This window comes from Marmota monax, unplaced genomic scaffold (assembly GCF_021218885.2).
Source record: "Marmota monax isolate L192 unplaced genomic scaffold, Marmota_monax_Labrador192_F-V1.1 WCK01_AAM20220418_F8-fsc00269, whole genome shotgun sequence".
NCBI lineage: Eukaryota > Metazoa > Chordata > Mammalia > Rodentia > Sciuridae > Marmota > Marmota monax.
Genome location: NW_026694072.1, coordinates 1070507 through 1095019, shown reverse-complemented (window position 1 = coordinate 1095019; position 24513 = coordinate 1070507). Strand labels below are relative to the sequence as shown.

Genomic DNA, 24513 nt, shown 5'->3' with positions numbered 1-24513 from the left:
GCCCACAGTGGGGGAATGTCCTTCACTGTCCGGAAACAGGGAAAGACAGACCAGAACAGAAACCCAGGGGCAGGAGGTACCTCAGCGGAGCACGTGCAGGGCCCTGGCTCCACCAGCACCACAGGACCAAAGTCAAGCCCAAACTTCCCGACTCCCAAACACACGGGCTCACACGTTGCTTTACGTTCCACTGATTAACCACAGAATCACGGGTGACCTCGGAAGTCACAGTGACCCTGAGTGTGGGGACCATAGGAGCCCTGACCGCAGGAAGGAAATCTGGCTGCATCCCACATGGTCGCCCTCCATGTGACCATCACTCAGAGGGAGACTCCTTGAGGACAGGCGCAGAGCAGCCCGTTTGGATGCGGAAGCCAGAGGAAGAGGAGGTGTGGGGGGCGGAGGGGCAGAAACAGGGACACCCACAATGTAGTTCACCTCGTCCACCAGAAGCCCAGGCTGAAGGTCCTCCGCAGTGGGGCGAGTTAGGAACCAGCAAAGGGTGGCAGAGGCCCTGAAAGGGAACTGCCAGAGTGACCCTGCCTCGGGTGTAAGACACCCAATCTGGTCCACTGTCCCCAGGCTGGCTGAGGAGATCAACCTGAGCTGAATGTTACTAAATTTAGTTCTGGTCCCAGAGTTTTTGAAAAATTGCGTGGGCCTGTTTTTTATTTGCCTGGAGAGTAAATTATTTAGGGCCACACAGAGACATCTGGGGCATGTATTGGTTTATTGACCAGAACTACAATTTCATGATTTTCTCCCTCCAAAATGATCCTGAATCGACTGTGGTATGGTCACAAAGGAGGTAAAGCATGTGGCATGGCATTAACCTGGGGCCCACAGGAGAATTCTGCGTCACTCACTGCCCCTGAGAAGAGCACAGTTAACCTGAACCGTGGGCAGAGCCCGTCTCTCTGATGCCACTAGCCCCTCCTGAACTTCTCCCAGCTCATCTGGAGAGGCGCTGGGCTGAGCAGGCTGCACCTGTGGAGTGAGACCCTCCAACGGAGAGGAAGGCTCTAGGACAAGCTGTTCCAAGGCACCTAGCAGCCTAGTGCCACCTTCAGCCCAAGTGGTGTGTCCGTGGAGGCCCTGGGCCCACGCAGACCTGGGCCCTGGAGTGGCCCAACACCTGGGAGAACCTGCCCAGCGCTCCAGGTATCATGTAACTTGTCCATGTGCTGTGGCCCCCAACCCAACAGGTCAGTCTTGTGACCACTCCCACCAGATGCTCCATGTCCAGCAAAGTGCTGCTCCTCGACTGCACACGCTGAGCAGCTACTCCGTGCCAGGCACGGGGATTAAGTGGACTGATGCCAGGTGACATTTTATTGCCAAGAGCCCATAGAGAGAGGCAAGATGACAATATAGAAACATCTAGGCCAAGGACTGGGACAGACAGTCCTCCGATGAGGACATCCAATGGGAAATAAGTGCATGAAAAATGCTCAAGAATCCTCAGGAGAAGACAAACCAAAACCACAGCGAGGTACCACCTCACAGCTACTAAGACGGTGAGTATAAGATGTAAAAACTGGTGAGACGGGCCTGGTGGTACACTCTTATAACCCAAGCTACCTGGAGAATGAGGCAGGAGGGTTTTAAGCTCAAGGCCAGCGTTGGCATTAGCAAGACCCTGGCTCAAAAATAAAATACAAAGCATTAGGGTTTAGTCCTGTGGTAAAGCACCTGCCTAGCATGTAAGGCCCTGGGTTTAATTCCCACACACACAGACATGCGTCCATACAACCAATTAAAAGAATAAAATAAGATAAATGACTGATAACCCCAGCTCCCCAGGAGGCCGAGACAGGAAGATCAGGAGTTCAAGACCAGGCTAGGCAACATCCGAAGACCCTGACTCAATAAACAGGTAAATAAATGACAGGAGTTGATAAAGAAATGCAGAAATGGGAACTCTGCACTCTGCTGATGGGAACGTGAGCAGCTCAGCCACAGTGGGAAGAACTGGTGCTTTCCCAGAAAGTCAACACAACCCGTGACCTAGCAATTCTACTTCTGGGTAAAAACCAAAAAGAACGGGAAGCAGGGCCTCACGGGAACCGTCACGCAGCTGAACCGACCCTCCGTGGGCAGGAGCTGGCCACGTGAACACCACCAGTGCCTTCACACAGGGAACAGTACTCAGCTTATAAAAAGAAGGTAATTCTGCAGACTCGGTAACATGAATGACCCTAAAAACAGCACGGCTAAGTGCAAGTGGGACACAGAAGATTCTGCTTATGAATTTCCTAGAAAGGACAAATCCACTGGGGCAACAAGAATGTGGGTTGCCAGGCCTGGGGAAGGAGGAGCGAGCACAGAGCTCCCTCTGTGATGAGGACCAAGTCCAGAGACGGACAGTGGGGACGGCCACGAAGCTCCGAGAAGAGGCTTTATACCGCCGAATTATACACTTAAAACAAGGTTCCAATGGCACGGCCCTCTTGAGCCTATTTGCTGGGCACGCCCCAGCTCGGGCCCTGGAGAGCAGGGCTTCTCTTTCATTGCTTTACTAGTGATGTCTGTCATACAGGCTTTGATCCCAACAACGTGTCACTGTGGCGATCCTCACAGGCACATCACATACCGTGACGCCGTCCACCCTTGCCATTCCTCCTCCCCAATAGGTTCCTCAGAAAGAGTTTTTCATTCTTCTTTTCTTTTCTTTTTTTTTTTTTTGGTACCAAGGGGCAGTTAACCACTGAGCCTCATGAACAACCCTTTTAATTTTTTTATTTTGAGACAGGGTCTTGCTAAGTTCCTTAGTGAGTTCCTTAGTGAGGCCTTAGGGCCTCACTAAGTTGCTGAGGCTGGCTTTGAACTTTGAACTCAGCCTCCCGGGATCACAGGTGTGTGCTGAATGGGGGTCTTGCTGTTCGTGGTGTCAGCTAGAAGCACCCTGCCGAGGGGATGGGGTCCTTGAAGACACACTTACCACATGGCCTGGACAGACACGGGCTTGAATATGTGCATCCTCCCTGCCGTGCTCACGCTGAACCCACTGAGGACGAGAACAAGGAGAAGGGCAGCTGTGGGGAAGGTCGGACCCTGTGGTCAGATCCCCGCCGGCGGCAGAGCAGCCCTGCCAGGGACTGAGGAAGAGCACGCTCCACCGTCGGGCGTGGTGCGAGGTGAGCCAAAGGCAAGCCAGGACGGGGTGCTCCCCACCCAGCAGGATGACACTCCCAAAACTCAAAGTGCATCACCATGCGGGGCCAGGACAGTGCCTGGTGTCATCTGTCTCAATAACTGACCCTGCCTACCTGCTCCCTCTGGCACCACACACTCATCGATATTTTTTTTTAATTACATGAAAACATATTAATGGAAAACAAAATTTTAAAAAGGAAAAGTATCCTATGATCCCACTACTTCAACCCAACGAATGTCTGTCCTTTCCAGTCCTCTCCAGGGAGCCACTTCAGCAGCCTAGAATCCATGTGCAGGAGTGACCACCCGCCTCCCTCCTGTCCGCACATCCGGAGGCCCTCACTGCCCCAGGAGAGAAGGTGCCTGGAGCCTCTAGCCCTGTCTACCTGCCCAGGCCCCTGGCGTCCTCCTCTGAAGTCCCCAAACTGGCAGGTGTCTTCCTGGCACCCCAAGACGGGACTCCAGCTGTATCACACCCCTCTGGGAGCTGACAGGGTGGCCCGGCGTTGAGCCCAAGGGGAGTGGCTGCAGGGCAGCGGATGGCTGCTCCTGAGCAGTCACCCAGCCGACCTGTGGCAGGCTTCCGATGCTGCCTGACGCGAGCTCCCTCAGAGAACCTCCAGAACGCACGCTCCCCTGGGGCTCCCTGGACCCCAGCACTACCCTCCTAATAAAGTCGACCCTAGGCTGCCGGCCGGCCGGGCCTCAGCGCCGACTGGAGAGGGTCTTTCTGAGCGGTCCTTACCCGTCTCCATCCAGGTGGATCTTCGTGTCGCTCCACAGCCGCAGGACCATCCCGATGGTGCAGCTTTTGCTACATCAGGGGATAGAAGACACCTGGAGTCAGTGTCCACCCAGGCACTGGCCCAGTGTTCCCTCAGTCCCTCTACCCAGCCTGTCCGGCTCCCAGACAGCCACCACCCGACTGGGATGGGCTGCTGGGCCTGTATTTGGAAGAAGTCCTCGGTGCCCGGGAAGAGTCCTCTATAACTGGATTCTAGAAGACAGGGGTCTGGGTGGCCCTGCTAGGGGAGCACCAATGGCCGCACCATTTTCGTGTGGGGTATGGGCAGCAGACGACTGGTCTGCACCCACACTGCATCGGAGAAGCCACTGACGCTGGCACGGTGCTGGCAGAGGGCCACATCCAACCAGGGCCCCTGGACAGGTGGCAGAGCCAGCCCCAGCCTCCACTGTCCTGGGGGGCAGGAGTGGGCGAGTGCCCGCCTTACTATTAATGTACTTTCAGACTTCTGTTTACCGCCCTTTGTGCAGCTGCCACCTTACAAACTGGCTGAATCTGGTTTTGTCTTGCCCATCCCAACAGGGAAATGATACTTGTCAACTTTAGCGACTGGCGCCACCGAAAAGCAGACCGAAGACACTTATCAGAGGGGCTCCTCAGATCACCAGGAACACTCTCGGGGCATTTAAAACAGCTTGTGCGAAACGGCCACGACCGTGCCAGGGGCCAGCCCTGCTAGCCACCAGGATCCTGGACTTATGCGTCTGCCACTCAACAGTCCCCTTGAGGAGTAACTTGACTCCGCCAGACCAGGGGCTCTGGGACTCAGGCCAGTTCCTCCTCCAGAGCATCCCCACCACGCAGGCCCCTCCTCCTGACCACTTGCTTCCACATCTGTTCAAGGCCTTCAAGTGCCTTCGGGCCGAGCCGATTCTCTGACTCTGCCCCAGCAGCCCTGCCCAATCTCGATGGGCTCACCATATGTCCTTAATACTCAGCTGTACCAGGGCCAGGAAGGGCCGATACCCAGCCATCCTGGAAAGGCAGGCCTTGGCACTGAGCACACAAGCCAGGGACTAGCAAAGAACAGAGGTCACAGCACAGACAGCCACACACAGCCCAGGCCAGGAGGGGCTCCAGGGCAGGCAGAAACCCCCACAGCCTGCATGGGACAAGGGGCACCTCAACCGTCCTCCCCTGGGCCCAGATAGGGTAAGAAGCTGGCAGCAGTCAGAGTCCATAGAGGACTTGTGTTTTTTTTGGGGGGGCGGGTAACTGTGGATTGAACTCAGGGGCCCTCGACCACTGAGCCGAATCCCCAGCCCTATTTTGTATTTTATTTATAGACAGGGTCTCCCTGAGTTGCTTCGGGCCTTGTTTTTGCTGAGGCTGGCTTTGAACTCACCATCCTCCTGCCTCAGCCTCCAAGCCACTGTGCCGGCTCCACAGAGGACTTCTGTTCACAGCCTTGAACTAGAGCCCAGAGCACAGACAGGGGACCACAAGACTGTACCGCCCCACAACTCCTCTAACACCCTGTAGGTGCCACTGTGCCTCCACTGGTCCCACAGTGACCAACACCAAGTCTCTGTAGCAGAGGTGGATCTATGGATTGGATAACATGGGAGCTGGGGAGGGGTCTTCCTAGAGGAAGAACGCGCTGAAGGGTCAAGTGGGGGGTGGCAACTCTACCAGAAAGCAGGTTTCCAGACCCTGGGGCCCAGGCAGTGGAAACGGAGAAGCCAGCTGGGCCTGCACAGGATGGAGGCACCAGCAGGAGAAGGGCCTGCCCCAGACCTTTACAGGAGGCAGACATTAATGCACAGAGGACAGCAGTGTGGCTCTCAAGAAGTTCCTGAATCTCAAATGACAATTAACCAGACATGGATCCCTGGGGCGGCTACCTGGCCTCCCAAGGAGGCATGAGCAGGTCTAGAACTCCGGGGACAATGCCAGCCGCACCAGCCATCGTTTCCACACGATTTTTTCTAACACGGCTCGCCTGGACACCCTGTCACCAGGAACCAAGGAAGGTCCCCGGGAGGCGATGCTCTGCTTTCTCTCTTTTGGGCTAAGGAAACGAAATCTCGCAGCAAGAATTTAGGAAAACCAGAGAACCGTGACCTCAGCAGGGGAAGCCTTTCTGGTGAGGACTGGGGATCTGCAGGCCAGGGCACAGGAGGACAGCGGGCACCTGGGCAGTGTGGGAGCCACAGAGCAGCAGCTCCCAGACCCCCACATGCCCAGAGTTCCCTGAGTCCTGCTCTTTCAGCCTCTCCACCCCCTGTCCAGCCACAAGCCAGCTCCTCCTTGAGGCTGGTGCCCACAGGAGGCAGCAGCTGAGACCAGACAGGGTAGGGAGACGCTTGCACAGGGCCACAGTCCCAGGGAAAGGGGACCCCACAGAGAACCCGAGCCAGGGCGTCAGGAGGAGGACAAGGGAAGAAGGCACAGACGGGCAGGACACGTCGGAAGGGAGGGGCCTGGGCAGCATCCCGAGTGGGAAGAACAAAAGGGGGTCCTGCGTGCAGGCCGAACGTCATCCATGATCCTGGGCTGAGGGGGCACGGGTTGTTGTCCTGTGCCCCCTGACGCAGTCCCCGGCACCTGGCAGATCTGGCACATAGAACTGACAAGTCCTTGGGTGACAAGCTGCAGGTGATGGACGAGCAGGGTGGAGTGTGGAGAGCCCAGTGTGGCAGGGAATAACGAGTGCGGTCCTCCACACGGCAGGTCCACAGTGCAAGGACGAATGGATGCCCAGCTCAGCCACTCACTGGGGTGACCCTCGTGCACTCGTGTGGTCTCTTGGCATCGGACCCCTCATCTGTGGGGTGTGAATAGGGCTGCCTACTCCACAGGAGGGCGAAGGACCACGGGGGCTGCTCCCGGGGCATCTGGTAACTGTACTGTGGTGGCCAGCTCAAGCAACAGAGAGGACCAGGAGGAGGACTGCGTTCCTATGAAGCTCCTGGTCAGGATCCAGATGACGGGGAGGGTCTATGGAAGGCAGACTCCGGTTCAGGATCAGAAAGGGTCACTAGACAGACTACACGCAATGAGAGAAGCCCCTGCCCAGGGGAGACGTCCAGCTCTCTAACCACTGAACAGCCTGCACACAGCCCCCTGGGAAGGTGGGCCTGGACCACTTCTGAGACACCTGTCTGGTGGCATCTGACACCACCCCACGCCCTCAGTGGCCCTTCAGAGTGCGCCTCCTGAGACGGCAGCTACACATCTTCGAGACCCAGACTTCCCGACCAGCATGAGGCCACCGAGGCCTGCTCCCCGAAAGTGCGCACAGGAGGTGTTTTCATCAGGCCCCGAGGCACGGGAAGGAGGGCTCCCCCCTTTCCATCCAAGACCTCTAACAAAGGAACTGCCTCTGGGAACCAACCTGGGCCTTGTAACAGCTCAGAAGACGAGGCTGCACCACTCTGTGGCTCTTCACTGCCGTGTCCCCGCCTCTGCCGGTGACAACTCAGACAGGCCTCCTGGCCCCACCCACCTCAACCTTGCTGGCCGACCTCGATGGCTGCCCGCTGGTCCTGTAAGGTCTGGCTTAACAGCTGCCATGTCACCTTGGAAGCCTACCCCCCTCCTGGAGGGTGGTGCTGTGAAACCAAGAGCTGCGTGTGGCTGCTTTGTGGCCTCCCTGGGGCCCAGCCGGGTCTCACACACACAAGAACACAAAACTCACTAGGTGCTTGATGGGCAGGTAGACTAGTGGACACTGAATGACGTCGCTTTGACCTGGTTCTATGAATCTGGGGTTGCAATGACCCGCACACCTGTCCATGCAGGACGACAGGCCAGGGGAGCCGCCTCACATGCACAACAGGGGTTGTGATGTAACTCAGCTGACCCACCCAAACTGCAAGCCTCTCTTACAGCCGCTGACCAAGGACCTGTCACTGCTGCACCAGAGCTGGACAGACGCCACAAACGCATATTCCCATGGGCCATCTTCCACGCTCACCACAGCGGGCTCCTCCTTCCTGGCTAAGTGGCTCCTGCTGTGACATGGACACAGTTTGAAGTTCTCCCTGAAGGGGTCACGTGCTGGAAGCTGGTCCCAGGGTGGCAGAGTTGAGGTGGTGGACCTTTAAGAGGCGGGGCCCAGGGGAGGGTCGTGGCTCCGCCCCCAGAGGGAGGAACCTGTTCTGTCTGCGCAGGACAGTCGGCAAGAACAAGCCTTTCTCTCGGGAGCCTCTGCACATGCTCTGACCACTGGGATGCCATCTGCCATGAGGCCCTCGCCAGAGGCCAAACAGCTGCCTGGTCACCGACTTCCAGCCTCTAAATCCGCGAGCTGAACAAACCTCTTTGCCGCCCGGCTCGGGTGGCTCCTCCGGACGGCCGCTCATCACGGCGCAGGTCTCCTGTGCCTCAGCCGACTCGGCCCCTGGACGGCACAGCCTGCATCTGACGGGCCCCCCGAGAGCCCAGACCTCGCCACTCCCTGACCTCTGCAGGACTCCCACACTCCTCCCCGCTGAACGTGGACACCCGGAAACCTTGCTCCAGCAGCATCTCTCCCTCTCCCAGGCGGAACGGCCTCCCCATGGGACTCACCTTTCCTTACTGGAAAAGTCGACTCCCAGCAAGATACTCTCCTCGGTGTCCTGGCGCCCGCTGCTGTACACCACCACCATGTAGCGCACACGGTCCGTCCAGGCGCTCTCCAGGCGCACGGCCTGTGTGGGCAGGGACGCGCTTGCTCGCTGACCTTTCCCAGAGGGGCACCTCCCTCCCCCGGTGAAGGAAGAAGGAAGGGTGCCACTGTTGATGGCAGGAGCCAGGTCCTACTTGTCTCCTGAGCAGCAGGGACAGTCCTGGCTCAAGGGGGACACCCAGAATATGTGCAATGAGCACACGTCCAGGGGAAGAAGGTTCTAGGCAAGGCTGCCGGGAGCCCTGGTGTGGCCCTCTGCGGACCCCTCTGGGGTTTGTTTTCCAGGTGGCGCTGGGGACTGAACCTAGGGCCCACACAGCCTCCACCCCTGAGCTGCACCCCAGCCCCCTTGGCTTTGGCTGTGGTCACAATGTGGGACACAGGGACCTGCGCTCTCCACCCTGCTTACCAGCTTGATCCTGTCCTCACAGCGCAGGAGGTTGATCATGACTTGCAGGTGCTGGGGCAGGTCACCTGTCAGGCCAACAAGGAAGTTTAGAAGGTCACCCACCTGCTTTCCAGGAAGAAACCTCGAAAGGCTGGTTTTAGGGGCCTGGAGAAAGATTTAGAAGTTAACTTTCTCCACCCATATGACAGGAGAAGCCTCCCAAGAGCTCTGTCCTGAGGGCTCCTCCTCTCCGCCTGATGCGCATGCATGTTAGAGTGACTGGCCCCTCACCATCCTGTTGCTAATGCTGCTCTATTTTCTGAACTGCTTGCAACATGGGTGCTTTTAATAGAAAAATTGGGAAATACAGACGAATCTAAAGAGAATGTATTTCTACCAGCAGTGGCGGGCAGGGTCACGCAGCAGGACAGCCAAACAGCCAAGTGCCATCATTCCTCTTCAAACTCTTCTGCATTTTCCGTAACACTCAGATATTATTTCTCTACCAGGGGAAATGTCTACGCGGTTATCGGGAGCTGCTGTAAGTTGGGCGCTCAGGGAAATAACACGGAGACAACCATCTGCCATTTTCCCTTTTCTTGCTAAAAATTATCTTCTCTCTCTCTTTTATCTTTCTTACATGGGACGGAGGCAGTGACCCAGGGGAAGGTCTGTTTTGGAGATGGGGTCTCACTGTGCTGTGCAGGGTGGTCTCAGCCATGCTCCTGTCTGGGGACTCCAGGGGCCAACACTCCGCCCTGACAGGGCAGGGTACAGGAAGTCCACAGGGTCCACAGGTGGCAGGGACCCTGTAACTGAGGTGTGCCACGAGGACGGAGCAGGTGTGACTCTGCCGCTGCTTTCTTCAGAGCTTACAGGCTCCTGAAACCTCTCACGGGGCTCTTTCTTAAGAAAAGATTCATCTGCAAAGATGCTGATCTAGAAGAAGGTGCAAGGAATAGCTCGTAAAAGTCTGTATCAATTTCACGCCAAAGAAATTGAATTACCTTGAATTTTAAAAAGTGCTCTATAACTGAGCCACAGTACTTATAGAGCACCTGCCTCACACACACACAAAAGCCCTGGGTTTGATTCCCATCACCAAAGAGAGGAAACCCTATCTATCTATCTGTCTATCTATCTTTCTATCTATGTATCTATCTTTCTATCTATCTATCTATGGTACTGAGGAGTGAACTCAGAGGTGCTTTAGCCCTGAGCTAGATCCCCAGCCCTTTTAAATTTTTTATTTTGAGATAGGGTCTCACTAAGTTTTTGAGGCTGCCCTCAAACCTATGATTCTCCTGCCTCATTCTCCTGAGTCACAGGTGTATACCACCATACCCAGCTAAAAATCAAATATTTTATTATTTTTTTAATTTTTTTGTTCCGGTGATTGAACTCAGGGGCACTCGACCCCTGAGCCCCACCCACAGCCCTATTTTGTATTTTATTTAAAGACAGGGTCTCACTGAGTTGCTGAGCACCTCACTTTTGCTGAGGCTGGCTTTGAACTGGCGATCCTTCTGCCTCAGCCTCCTGAGCCGCTGGGATGACAGGTGTGTGCCACCGTGCCCGGCAAACCACCTATCTTAAAGACTACCCTGAGAACCCCGGGAGAATGAACACTGTCTACAGACTCAAGCACTCCAGGGAAAAAAGTCACATTTCTTCCTTTAGCAAAAGCATCTTTTTATTTTAAGGCAGAAAGACAGATGATGTCTACACCGCACTTCCTGTCTCAGCAAGGAGTCAGGTTATCAGAAACCTGCCCCTCTAGTCAGGAGGGTGGTGCTCGTGTTAAGAGTTCTTTTCACAATAAATAACATTTTTAAAAAATTTGCCACTTTTATCTGTTCTCTCCAGTAACAGGATTCCACAGTGAAACAGCCCACGCGGGCACTCATTCCTGACCAAAAGGAATGACTGCAGATAGCGGGTCCTATCAAGAGGACATGGAGCTCCCATCCCCTTCCTCCTCTGAAGCAGCACCCCCTGTCCTGCCTCCAATGCCAAGATACCACAGAGCCCCCTGCTGGGTGGGGGGTGGGACAGACAGACTCCTCAAGAGGGCTGCTTGCGGGCGCGCAGAGTGCTGACAGACAGGAATCCCAGTCGCGGGCCAACAGGCACACACAAAAGCCAGAGGCTGTCCGCCTGGAGACCAGCTCTGGACAGGGCCTCCAAGGCCTGGCCTGCTGGGACCCAGTGAATAGCGAGTGGCTTTCCCGTGGGGGGGATTAACCCTCAACTGTCCTCAGCTCTGCGTGGTGATGGCGAGGGAGGGCAGTTCATCCTGGGGGACTCGATACTAGGGAAAAAGGAACCAGTGTAAAGTCCAGTCTAGGCTCGTCTGGGGTCATCTGCTGAGAGTCCTCTTTGGCCTTCCTTAGCTCACTCTCTGTTCCAGACCTCCAGGGGACAGAGCCAACCAGCTGTCCTGGCCTCCCTGCCCTCGTGTGGTCAGGAGGTGCCTGCACCCGCTCTACAGGCAGCTCTCACACAGCACGGAGCGGCTGGTACTCGGTGAGCAAGGCCTGACCACCTCTTCTAGTGTACGCGTCATAGTCAAGACAGAAACAGTGGCCACACTCCTAAAAGGACAGGACAATTAGCAGACTTAGGAATAATGGTTCTGTAGTTTAACTGTGCGAGGAGTCCCTGTAGTGATTATAGCTGCACATACAGGTGTGTGTGTGTGTGTATGTGTGTGTGTGTGTGTGTGTGTAAGTAGCCATAATTATATACATTTATATACAAATACATATATAATTTTTTTCTTTTGGTACTAAGGATTGAACCCAAGGGAGCTTAACCACTGCACTATATGCCTCGTCCCTTTTTTCATTTTGAGACAGGGTCTCACTAAGTTGCCCAGGCTGGCCTTAAACTGGGACTACAGGCGTGCCACTGTGCCCAGCTTAACCGTCTGTATTGTCTGTACTGTATGTTTATATACATCATCCCGGTAGAAGGCAGGTGTGTTAAATGCATATTCTCCGTTTCCATACTGTCTCAAGTATTTGATGTCCACTATAAAGATTAGAATACTGAGACTCACAGGTGGACTGTGACTGCCCAGGGAGCTGCAGGACTTGGTTCAGAAGCCAGGTCTGTCTGGCTCCAAAGCAAATATTCTTTCCACAAAGCACACTACCTTCTCGCACAGGACAATTATTTTTTTAGCTTAAAACAAAAGACCGACTGAAACATAGCATTTGCTAGAACTTCCAAGGTATGAAATTCTAACCTTAGATGTTCAGAGATGAAGCTGGACGGCCAGAGGTTAAGCAAACAAAATGGGGACAAGTGACAAGAAAAGGGCCCCGGCTGCCAGGCCCTTCCGGCTCACAGACACACCGTGCCAGGCCCAGAGCTCGGACTTGGTACCAAGACCCACTGTGCGTACAGAACACCCACTGTGCGCACAGGGCTTGTTGGTTTCTTTCCAGATTGCCTTTGGTTTCAGAGTCAAGTCACCTGTTAGTTCACAGGCGTTTCTTAGTAGTTTGCTTTTGGACCTATATTAACACTCAGTTGGATCCCTGCTCTATTATTTTTATCCATTTCCAAAACCAAACTGTCCATTATAGAAAAAAATATCCCACCACAGTGACTTCTCAGGGCAAGAGCCGAAGACTGTGTGTGTGTGTGTGTGTGTGTGTGTGTGTGTGTGTGTGTGTGTGAGAGAGAGATATGCTGGGATTGAACACAGACTCTCTACCACAGAGACACATCCCCAGCCCTTTTTATTTTTTATTTTGAGACAGGACCTCATTAAGTTGCCCAGGTTGGCCTCGAAGCTGCAATTCCTGCCTCAGTACCCAAAGAATCTTAAATTCCCCGAGTAAGAGTCTTCAAACGCTTCGAGAACTGAGCATTTCCCAGACCAGCTACATGGCACCCAGATGCTTATTTTCAAGGGGCCATCTGGCTATACTGCACTTTGGTGCATTTGTTGGAAAGTCATACAGTATCTTAAAATCTGCAGGTACCTGATCCACTGTGCCCAGGAAATCTTACATCCCAACAGAGAGCTGCTGACCACCTGACTTCTCACATAGACAGACCCACGAGCCCCCTGTGCCATCCCAGAGCACCTGAGCCTCCACCTGCACCAGTCATTACAAACCTGTGCTCCACTACTGCTCTGGCCTTGATACCCAGCAAACTGCCCACCACCACCAACGGAAGGTTCCTCTGATACTCAGAAAAAAGAGTCCCAATTCTTTCCTTTCTTTTTTCCTTTCTTCTTCTTCTTGGTACTGGGGACTGAACCCAAGGGCACTGTACCACTGAACTATACTCCCAGATCTTTATTATTTATTTGAGACAAGTTCTCACTAAGTTGATGAGGCTGGCCTCAAACTTGTGATCCTCATGCCTTAACCTCCCGAGTCACTGGGATCACAGGCATGCGCCATTGTACCTGGTAAGAATTCCCAACTAAAGAGCGTCAACATAGAGCCATCACCTGCATGCTTGTGAGGATGCTGAAGACTCCGCTGGCCGTGAGGGCTGCTTCCTTGTTGTAAGAAGAGGGCTGCTCCCTTCACCATGAAAAAGCTCTCGCTCAAGCTAGGAAGAGTAAAACCAAGGCACAGTTAGAGGGAATTTAGAGGAAAGCCAAGGCGTGCTGCAGGGAAGAAGCTCTGAGTGGACACAGTAGACAAAGCGCCAATGGCAGGGGACTGCGGTCACGACCCTTCCCCCAGTCCTGGTCCCTCGCTGCGCCTTTGCTCCAAGCTTGCTTTGGAGGAGTGTTCCTCATGACATAATGCTGCTGCTGAACACCCAGAGCTCTGGGTGGGCTCCGCCAGCACCAAAAGCCCCTTCCACAGGGCGCTGGGAAGGGGCTCCCTGCACTGCTTTCTAACACAGAGCAACGTGAGCAGGAGAGGCTGCTCCCCTCTGTGAGTTTCGCACTCCCACTGTTGATCTTTGCTTCCAACTCCCTGTTAACAACTTTCCTGCTTCCTGGTGCTTCCCAGGATGGGATTCAAGATCAAACTGAACTTGTACAGGCTGTTTGCATTTTAAGAAAAGTGGGTGACCTGTGACTTAACTTAGTTAAGGCTGCTCTGTCCACTACTCCTGTGGAGAGTCTCAAGCTGAGTCACTGAATCTTTGGCCTTTGTTATTTTTAAGTAGCAACAACATTAATATTCAATCTAGAACCTGGGCTGGGGATGCAGCTCAGTGGTAGGGCACCTGCCTAGCATGCAGGAGGCCCTGGGTTCAATCTCCAACACTGCAAAAAAAAAAAAAGTCACAATTAAAAAATCTCACTTTCATGAGCTGTCTATCAAAAATATCTTCAGCCTGTGCAGAAAAAGAGGAAAGCCCCAGCTATTAGTTGCTATCAATTATTAAAAAATACCATAAACTCTTTAAATCACCCATTAAACACACCCATGAATAATAGCAATTATATTATTATCGTTAACCCATAAATAATAATAGTCCTATTATTATTATTATTAAGCTGGGGATCAAACCCAGGGTCTTGCACATGCCAGGCAAACACTCTACCTCTGAACTACACTTCCAGGCCCCCAAATTATTTATCATGATTTTTTTTTTAATGGTGCTGGGATTGAATCCAGGGCCTTGTACCTTCAAGGCAAGCACTCTACCAACTGAGCCATATCCTCAGCCCCTACAGTGGTTTTTGAAGGATTGGACCATCTATGATTATCTTTTTTCTACTTACTATTTTCCAAATTTTTCAAACCAAACACACTTTAACTTTTATCCTCCCCCCTCCCTGTAATTGAGGATTGAACCCAGGGTTACTCTACCACTGAGCTACATCCCCAGCCCTTTTTATTTTTAAATTATTATTATTTTTTTTGAGGGAATTACTGGGAATTGAACCCAGGACCTTGCATATTCTGAGCAAGTGCTTTAGTGATGAGCAACACCCTCAGCCCTTTATAAATCTTATTTTGAGACAGGGTCTCACCAAGTTGCTGAGGCTGGCCTTGAACTTGCAATCCTCCTGCCTCCAGCCTCCCAAGTAACTGGGATTACAGGCCTGTGCCACCACACCCAGAACACATTAACTTTTTTAAAATGGCTGTTTTTTTCTTTTTAATTTTCAAAGTAATATAAAATATGAATGCTACTTTATAATAAAAATCATTTTTATTAATTTTGTGAAACATCACAGTTTAAATGATAAGGAATATAAAAATACAGCAATTCTTTCTTAAGCAACCAGAAAATGTTTTAAGAAAAAGCAGTTCTTAAAAAAAAAAAAAAAAAAACCAACCCAGAACCTAGACTTAAGCAAATTAATCCCTGGCAGAAATACAAGGATATCTTCTGTGATATAAGGCAGTCAGCTCACTTTTGCTGCCCCAGACATCTAATGTTAGTGGTCAAACAGTGTAATCCTGGAATAAAACAGAACAAAAACGAAACCCTGCGAAGCCTAATGGGCAATTCTGAGGGCTAAGAGCTGGCGTTCAAGTCGGCAGCTCCTGGGAAAACTCATCTTCTATGATGTCAAGTCCACAGTAAAATTCTTTAACTTTTCTGGCTCAGTTCTCATGCTAAAAATAGGGCCTGCGTGGCCATGAGGCAAGGTCCCCTGTCACACGGGCACTCCCCAGCCCCGTTTCCCACAGGCACCCTGCGCTTCTCCAGTGGCCCTCGTGGCATGTGCCACCCTGGCGAGCAGGAGAAGCACCTTTCCCTGCTCGCTCTCCTGGGAGAAGGCACATGCTTGGAGCACAGTGTGGCCAATGTGTCACCCAGGGTGTCTCGTTTTAGCTGCTTCCAGATCCCCTGACATTCTTCTACCCCTCAATCTTGTCATCCTCTCCTTTCCTCGAATTTTACAACAAAGTCTGTGTTCAGAACCGTTCTTTTTTAGACACGGATCACTTACTACTTATTCTCATCCAAATCCCAAAGCGCTGGGCCAGGGACTCCCAGCCCAGGGGAAATTAAAACAGCATCAGCACGGCCAGCAGCAGAGCTGGGACTCCTTCAGGGCATCATCCCTTGCTTGTACTGGAGTCTGCGAGGGTGGGGATGCACACTGACCAGCATGCTGCAGCCAGCCGACCACAGACAGTGACCTTAGCCTTGGGAGTCAAGGAGCCAGGGAACCGGGCCGAGGGGCCTGGGCTCTGGAAAGAGGAGTCTGAACCCTGCAGGGGAATCCAGAGAGCAGGGGACCGCGACTGTAAGGATCCCGTGTCCTGGGACACAGCAGAGGACCCCACACACGGTGACTCCCAGGGCTGAGGCAGGCAGGGTGGGTGGGCAGGCCCGGATCCATGGGACCAAGATGCACAAGTCTTCCCGACCCAGCTTCTGCCCGGAGCTCACTGCAGCCTGTGCCTTCCACTGGGTGACAGCACTTCCCCCTACAGCCAGGGCTTGGTGTGGTTCTCTCTGCGGATGCCCTGAGGGCAGCACATGCCCCAGCCATCGAGGCCCTAGACCGTCGGGAAGTGGACCTTAAGAGATCCACCTTGGCGAGGCCAGGCTGCAGCTCAGGGGACAATGCCTGCAAGGTACTCAGGGAAGGAAGCCACAAACCAGCCGACCACTCATCCCAGCCACCAAAATACTGGCCTTCTCACAAAAAGTCTCAGTGCTCCCAAAAGACAGACTGAAGTTAAAGAAGGCCTGGGCCGCGCAGGAAACTCCTCCTGGGCTTTGAGAAAAATCTTGGTGAGGGATTAAAAACAAAGGCCCAGTGCCCCCTCTCCCTCCTCAGGGCTCAGGACTTTATCTCTGCAACACAAACACGTTTTGGGAAGAGTCCACAAGAACAGGCTTCTACAAAGCACGGAGACAGACAAGACCTTCAACCGATGCGCCTAGAACCCCAGTCCCAGGCACACCCAGCTCGGGCCCTCTGGGGAGCAGGCGGCGGGGAGAGGCCAGCGGGTCATACGTACTAATTCGGGCTGGAAGCCTCTGAACGGTAGAGGTACTGAGTTGGCCGAAGGAAGACGCAGAAATCAGACAAATAAAAAAGGTTCATGACTGCAGTCTTCACGTCCCCAGCGCCCCTTCCACCACGCGCCCAAGGAGCTCCTGCCATCGACTCCGCGTGCGGAACACAGGAAGGGCGACAAGAGGCTGGCTGGCAGGCTCGCATCCTCCTCAGACGCCGGTCCCACCCAGGAGTAAGTGGCTCTTGTAGCACTCTTGTCTCTCCCTGATATTTTGGCTTAAAAAGGCCCTTGTCCCAGCATCTCCTGATGAAAGAGGCCCATTCAGAGGAGCCAAGAGCCGAGTTCCTCTAATCGCTTCACTCCTACGGGCTCCCCTGCCTTGGGAACAAGCAGCAGGGTGTGCCCTGGAACTGGGAGGGGAACAGCTGGCCACCAGTAACTGCCCCCAGCAAGAGGACCCCCTCCTGGTTAATCGACACACTCAAGGGTATCAGTCTGGCCAATCATCATCCATCCGTGGGACAGGACAGGACACGGCAGCTGCCACAGGAAGGGACCCTATGTTTTCAAAAGCACTTTGACATTCTGAAAATGCTTCAGTGTGCTAACAGCCACTCTGGGCGGCTGGTGGCCCTTCCCAGGGAACATTCCAGGTAGAGGGGGCCACATGCGCTTCTGTGGGCTCAGGGGCACAGTATCCAGGCAAGCCAGGCTGCAAAGCCAGGGGAGGCTCAGATCCCACAGGGCCAGGACATGACTCCAGAATCCAGGGGCAGGAGCCTCCAGGAGCTGGGTGTCTGCCTCTCCCTCACCTGTGCAGCGGGTGGGGATAAGGGTGACCACAGCCAGGGCAGAATGGCCTCCCGACCTCAGCCAGCCAGGCCTGCAGGGTTCTGGAAGGGAGCAGAGGCGTCCAGCTGGGAGATGGTGGAACACTTGGCCAAGGGGGACACTGAGTAGGACTTCTGGAAGCTTCCCCCAGCTCCCAAAGGGCAATCAGTCCACCCTAGAGGGTCGCGCCAGACACTACCATGTGCCAGGGAGCGCAGGTCTCCACAGGCAGGTGCCCCCCACGCCCACCTTCTTAACCCCCAGAATGCCTTTATTTCTCCTCCCAATCCAGCTGTGCTGCTGGTGTGGCCACACCTGCCCTGGTGGCTACGGGCCCCAGGGCAGCGGGTCACATGGCTGGGTAGGAGGCCGCCTTCTCCAGTCTGAATGCAGGAACGTGAAGTAGTGACTTAGAGAAGTGGAACCCTAGGGAGTGAAACCTTGGCATCCGGTCCTTGCTGCCCAGGGGGCGGCTGGGGGAGGCCCTCATGGCAGGACTGTGGGCGGAGGGACATGGTGCTCGGTGCCGCTCATTGGCCGTGAATGTGAGCAGCTCTCAGAGCAGCAGGGCCGCACTTCTCAGCGCCAGGACTGTGATTCTGGCAGTGACCTTGTGGCCAAGACTGCACGAGGCACTCACTGCCCACAGCTCAGCACTGTGGCTGGGCAGCAGTGTGTGACATTTCCCCAAATGAGGGGACCCAGTCAAAGCTTTGAACCAGGAACTCCAGGGACAGCCTGGGCCACTCCCTTAGGTCGGGCACACCTGAGTTTAGAACACACAGAGCTCGGGCCTGAGAATCTTCCTGAGGGGTCTGTCTTTCTGTTGTTCTCCCAGGGATGGGTACTGAACCCAGGGCCTCACACCTGCTAAGCAAGCTCCACCCCGGCCCTTGGGCTCTGACCATGGTCCCTGTATCATGTTCTGATACCCCTTAGGAGGCTCTCTTCATTCATTCAAATAGCCGAGTATTCTCAGAGCATGGGGAGCCTGGGGGTACAGGGCGGTACACACATTGATAAGGGCAAAAAGAACTGTCTCCCTTAAGGAGTGGGTACCTGTCTCGGTGGTGAGGGTGCATGCCATGCCACTTAGAAACAGAACTCCTTCAAGAACAAAAGCAGTAGGTGTGGAAATACCACACTGGAGACTGTTAGGCCAATGCCCCAGATCCCAGCTTACGCCTGAGCAACCAGTGAACTCCTGGAACTCGCTCCTGCCAGGCCCAACCTGAGCACAGTCTAATGCAGATGTCTGAAGTTCAGGAACATCAGCTCTTTAGAAAGTTCAGAGGTGCGTCTGATGCCCAGCCAAGGTTAAGGACCCGCAAACTGAATAAGAACGGAAGACACATTTGTGGAGCTGGGCATGTGGTGCACACCCATAGTCCCAGGGACTTGGGAGGCTGAGGCAGGAGGATCACAAGTTGGAGATCAGCCTCAACAACTTGCTGCTAAAAGATAACATGGCTAAACACATGTGTGGTCCTTTGAGAAGCATGATCAGGTGCCCTGAAAGAGATCATTCAGGGGCCAGGAAACAAAACAGCAACCTTTTTGGAAGCACCAAAAACAGAGGCCAGGCTTTTAGGCACTATTTATTGCCTGTACCACTTCATTGCTGGGAACCTCGGGGCCAAGTAGCATGACACCTACCTTGGAGAAGGACACCACCAACTGTTGCTGTCATTACTTCTGATGGGAGAACGACTGCGGGAACACTGAAAGATTCGACCAGACCATTAATTTGATTTTGGATGAAAGCCATGAACAATTACCCAGCTCTTCGCAGGGAGCAGAACGAGTGGTACTAGCCTATATGTTGTAGGAGGTGACAATGCTGCTGTCACTGGAGAAATGGGTGAAGAGACAGATTCTGCACTGAACCTGGGGAATGTTCCAGCAGAGCTCTAAACTCTGCAGCACAGTGAGAGAAACCACATACGCTGGACACCTAAGTCTACACAGAAACCAAGCATTCTGAGGAGGATTCTTGGAATTTTTAGGAACGTGCAATTGTGAATTCTGACTTCATATTGATTCACTGTAGTATATAAATTAAAACATTTCTACATTTTTATTGGGAAAAGCAAAAAAGCTCAGTCGATCACCACGGTAGCGAATTCTTACATATGTTACGTTGCCTCGGCATCCACTATGACTCTAGGCTGTACCTTCTCAAATTAGGAGGGGCTCAGGCCCCGTCACCCTTGGGACAGCTTCCAGTCGTCCTCCCTGCCCTCTGGGCGGTTGATCCCGAACTCTGCCTCCTGGTGAGAGGAGCTAGCCGCAGCCTGCTGATCCTCTGGCTGAGTGGACGTGCAGATACGCCACAGTGATGTCCTCTCAGTCACAGCGTGACCTCCTGGAATTCGTGCCTGCTCAATTTTGACCCATCAATTAAAGTCCCTCCTCAGAATGCAAACCTGTTTGTAGACCACCCTGGACCCCCAAAGGTGTTGGCCCCAGGTCTCTGCTCTGTCCTCCCGGGCTCCGGGACCTGTGAGCAACAGACTCTATCTCCACCTGAGTCTCTCCTAATCACCGGAGGGGTACTTTCCACGTGGAGAGCCTAAGTCCAAGCAGTCACCCGCAGAAATGCAGGATCCTTGCAGAAGGGGTGGTACAGCGAGGTGCAGTGAAGGGAGCCCACGCCAGGGCCCAGACCTCAGATGCTGTCCCCTCAGAAGCAGCAATGGTCAGCTGGTCCCTGCACGTGCCCACCTCCAACCCAATATTGCGGTCACAGATGTTCCTGTTCTCTAAAGGGCCAGGCCTCACGATGACATGAGACGAGGACCACGACAGCAGAGCAGGCCTCTCGTAAGCTCTGCTGTTGACAAAGCACTCCGGCGAGGGACGCTGGGGAGCCTCAGGGGACTCTAGGCAGACAGCACAGGCATTTCCACACTGATTTATGCACAAGGAAACAGGAAGCTGCTTAGTGACATGATTTCAGGGTTTCTTAATTCTGTATCTCACAAAAATCAGAGGCTCTAAGCCCATGGTCCAGGCTCTGTCAAGGGTCCCAAAGTGGCAGAAGTACTTAAAACTGAGTTACTTTTCCATGGATAGAACTAACCCTCAATCACACTCCGCACCGCGAGCTAAGGGGACCTGATGGTCATTCAAGGGAAAAAAGGAGCCAATATAAAGTTGTCACTACCAAAAAGAAGGGTGCCAACAATTGTGAGGAGGAGGTTCTGGTGGCCCGGTTCAGATCACAGGTGTCTACTGAGCGTCTGTTGCGCCCAGAGAGCGCTAATCCCAGGGGATTCGGAAACAGCCAGACAGGGTTGCTGCCCTGGAGAAGCAAGGTGAGACAGGACAGGGCAGGAACTTGGATACAGCGTGGGCACCCGGGGTCAGGGAGTCTTCCTGGGAGTGCTGAGGTGAGCCTGCCTCCAGGAGCACGCGACGGGATGGGAGAGTCCACAGAATCTGCTCCACGCGCCTCACCGTGAACAGAGGGAGGATATGGCCCTTGTTGCAAAAGGCCCCACGTGGATTCCTAATGTGAACTTATAAATTCTATTTTATCCGTCAGTTCCTCGTAAGCCTGGTTTGCCAAACTGGCTTCTCAGAACTTGATCATCCCTGTGTGAATTCACAAAGTCAAGCTGCGGAATGTGCAAAGCTAAGAGCCAAGCCCTGGGCTTGTGGCCGGGCCATCAATCTGTCAGCATAACAAGTCACAGCCCCTGCCGCCTGGTACCCTTTTAAATAAGTAAATAACAGCTCCAATGTGAATGGTGCTTTGTAGTTCACAGAGAGCCTGCCCCTGCATTTTTTTTCACTTAATTCTTACAATTCCATTCTTCTGATGAAAGAATCAAGACTCAGATAAGATAAATGACTTGTCAGTGGTTAGATGGTTTCTAGGGGCAAAACCAGATTAAGAAGCTCCAAGTTCAATGTCCTTCCTGCTGAGTCCCCAGGGCAGATGGCAGAACTGTCTGACCTGCAGCAACCGCAGAAGCCGGTGAAGGTGATGGACACAGAGTGGCCTCAAAACCCCCCGCGGGCTGTGATTAGTCAGCTTAGAAGCCCCTCCCAACAAGGTGACATTCATAAAGATGTAAGAGATTGGGAAGCTGTTGAGAGAGACTGACTAAAAGCTGCAGATGGAAAGGAAGATTCTTTCCATTACTCTCCCAAAGGGTCCTTCCTCATCCTGCACCCAAGTTCAAAGTCACAAAGGCCCCAAGTGGTAGCAAGGTCCTGCTTTCTGATCTCAGGCTTCCCACTGCGGTTGGGCAGGGCCTTGTTTCAAACACCACTCTACAGAGGAAGAAAACAAGTGGCTCTTGGGACACACCTGTCAACTGGAGCTCCCAAATTGTTCCCCAAGACACAGAACACCGGAAGAGGGCAATTCCAGCTCGGCGGGCACTAGGCTTGGGGAAAGGGGTCCCAGGCAGGCAATGCTGGCAGGGCTCGTGATGGTGTCTGCTGCCGGGGCCTTCCAGCGTGGGCTTCTCAGAGACAAGGAATGTCCAGAAGCATTTCACACAGCGAGAGGCATTCTGAGCCAGCTACGGCTCCCCTTCCCACTAGTGGGTGGGAGCAGGCGGTTGAAGCTACCAGCAAGTCCACAAAGCAGGACTTTTGTGTCTCCATAAACGAGACAGCAGACGATGAGCCCTGACTTGGTTCCAGAACCCTTAGGAGAGTTCTTTGGTGATCCCCAAGACCCCCAGGCCCGCCAAGCCAGAGCCAGTGAGGTCCTCCTGGTGCACTGCGAGCCGGGGCGGGGCAAAGGCACCAGGCTGCGCTGTGCAGGAGGCACTAGGGCAGCGAAGTCACTTAAGCCAGACAGAAACAACAGGCACGCCAAGAAATGTCCTCGCAGCAATGCAAGAATTCCAAGAACGGCCATCTCGAGGGCCCAGGTCCTCAGCCTCTCTTTGGTATGCAGCCTCAGCCCAGGTCCATTAGTCACGAGACGCAGGTGCCCCTTCCTTCCCAGTCTCGGCGACCACCAACTTCAGGCCCTCCTCACTCTGTGAGTCATGCCCAGGCACGCTGCCCTGTGCTCAGAGAAGCCCTGCAGGACAGAGCTGTCCCTGGGGATGCACATGTCCTCTCTCTGCACTAGCCACGGGAGCCTACAGGAACCTGAAATGTGGTCCTCCTGTGACGAAGGAGTGGGTTTTGTTGTTTAATCAATGTAAATTTGACTTTATTCAGCCGCGTGGGGTGAGCAGCCGCGGCAGGGGACACGGCAGCCCCGAGCTCTCAGCCTGATGGGAACCAGGACGGGGCCTCCTGGGCCTCGAGCCCACTCTGCACAGCTCCTCACCTGTTTCCAGTGCATTCTTTCTCAGCCCCAGAACTTTCCACAATGTGATATCTACAAAGTCTGAACTTCTTGTGCCAACTTTCCGCAGTGGCCACACTAGCCGTCACACCCGGTCAACTAAATTCATTCACCTGGCGGTCCAGGTCCAGCTCAAGGTACTCACAGCAAAGTCAGAACTGCTTTCTCACCAGGCAGGCAGACACACTGTGATCCTAGCTGCTGTGGGGTTGAGGCAGGGGGATCACAGGTCCGAGGTCAGCCTCAGCAACGGGCAGGGGATGTGGCTCAGAGCTTGATCGCCCTGGGATCAATTCCCAGAGCCGCCCCCCACCAAAAAACGTGCTTCCTGAGCATCCTCCTCTGGGCCCCGCCCTCTCCCAGCCTCCAAGCTGCCCGGGCTCTGCCCTGCGCCTGCCCACCACATTGCCCACCACACTGCCTGCTCTCCTGCCTCCCCCGCTGCCAGCCATGGCTCATCCCCTTCAGCACCTTCTTCATCTTTTCTCATTTTGCAGGTGACAAGACTGAGACTTAGGAGTTCAGTCACTTGTCCAAGGTCATATACCTGGAAAGTGACAGGAACCCAAGATCTCTGATTGCCAGAGGCGTTCCCTAGCTGAAGGACAAAGCCTCCCTGCTGAATGCGGGGCCATGAGGATCACTGCCACCTGGGGTCACGTACTATGGGAACCAAGCCCTTCAAACAGCACCCCTCTCGGTGCCCAGAAGACAGTGGGTGCTCAATAATTATATGCTGATGATGGGCACTTTGTTCAGCATCCCACTAAGTGCATTCTGTATACTAACTCACTGAGTCCTCAGTGTCTCTCTCTGAGTATTTTACACAGGGAAACAGGCTCAGAGAGGTCAAGTCACTTGCCTGGGGTCACGGAGCAGAGAAGCAGGAGAGGGCAGCAGGACTCCAGCTTTGGCACCTCTGCTCGTCAGCACTGTATTTCTGCTCAAGTGACACCCTGGGAAAACAGGGTCAAAGACCATTCAGACCTGGAGCCATCAGGTGGGGCGGAGTGGAGCTGCAGCTGAGCTGGGGTCTGCCGATGCTGAGCCAGGTGAGGGGGCACCCACCCAGGAGAGACAGGGCACTCGCTGACCACACTGTGCATATTACAGGACAAGGGGCATCACAAATATGGAGAGAGAAAATCAGAAGGACCTGGAGGGTGACACCAGAATGGAAGACGCCCCTGGACCAGGGTTTTCACACATTTACAGACAACGAGGTCAAGGGGGCTGGGGACACAGTCCTCACCCACTCGGGGCCGGCCTGGTGGGAAGGCCTGGGCAGCACACCCACGGCACCCCGCCCGGCCACGTCCATCCTGAATGCCATTCTCCACTGGAAGTGACCAGGGCTCCCTGGAGGAGTGACTGTGCCCAGAGGTGGGCACGGAGGGGCAGAAGGAGAGCCGAGACCCAGGTCTCAGAAAGCAGGGCTGCTGACAGACTGGTGTGGGGTGAGGAGGACCATGGACAGCC

The 24513-nt window shown here is 54.0% G+C and overlaps 1 protein-coding gene across 9 annotated transcripts in view; it reads right to left on the bottom strand.

Annotated features, from left to right (window-relative positions):
- The window catches only part of Ssh1 (slingshot protein phosphatase 1), a 60096-nt gene that overhangs the window by 20062 nt on the left and 15521 nt on the right, over positions 1-24513 (bottom strand). For 4 of the 9 annotated variants that reach the window (XM_058585549.1, XM_058585550.1, XM_058585547.1 and 1 more), the window contains exons 3-9: positions 19371-19435; positions 14143-14215; positions 13439-13542; positions 8986-9050; positions 8477-8598; positions 3902-3970; positions 2942-3007 (exon numbers count right to left, since the gene is read on the bottom strand). In XM_058585549.1, coding sequence (XP_058441532.1) covers positions 2942-3007; positions 3902-3970; positions 8477-8598; positions 8986-9050; positions 13439-13542; positions 14143-14215; positions 19371-19435 — 564 coding nt within the window. Of the gene's footprint in view, positions 1-2941; positions 3036-3901; positions 3971-7880; positions 8429-8476; positions 8599-8985; positions 9051-13438; positions 13543-14142; positions 14216-16883; positions 17940-19370; positions 19436-24513 lie in introns of those variants that run through there. The other 5 variants (XM_058585552.1, XM_058585553.1, XM_058585554.1 and 2 more) reach the window with 4 other exon arrangements.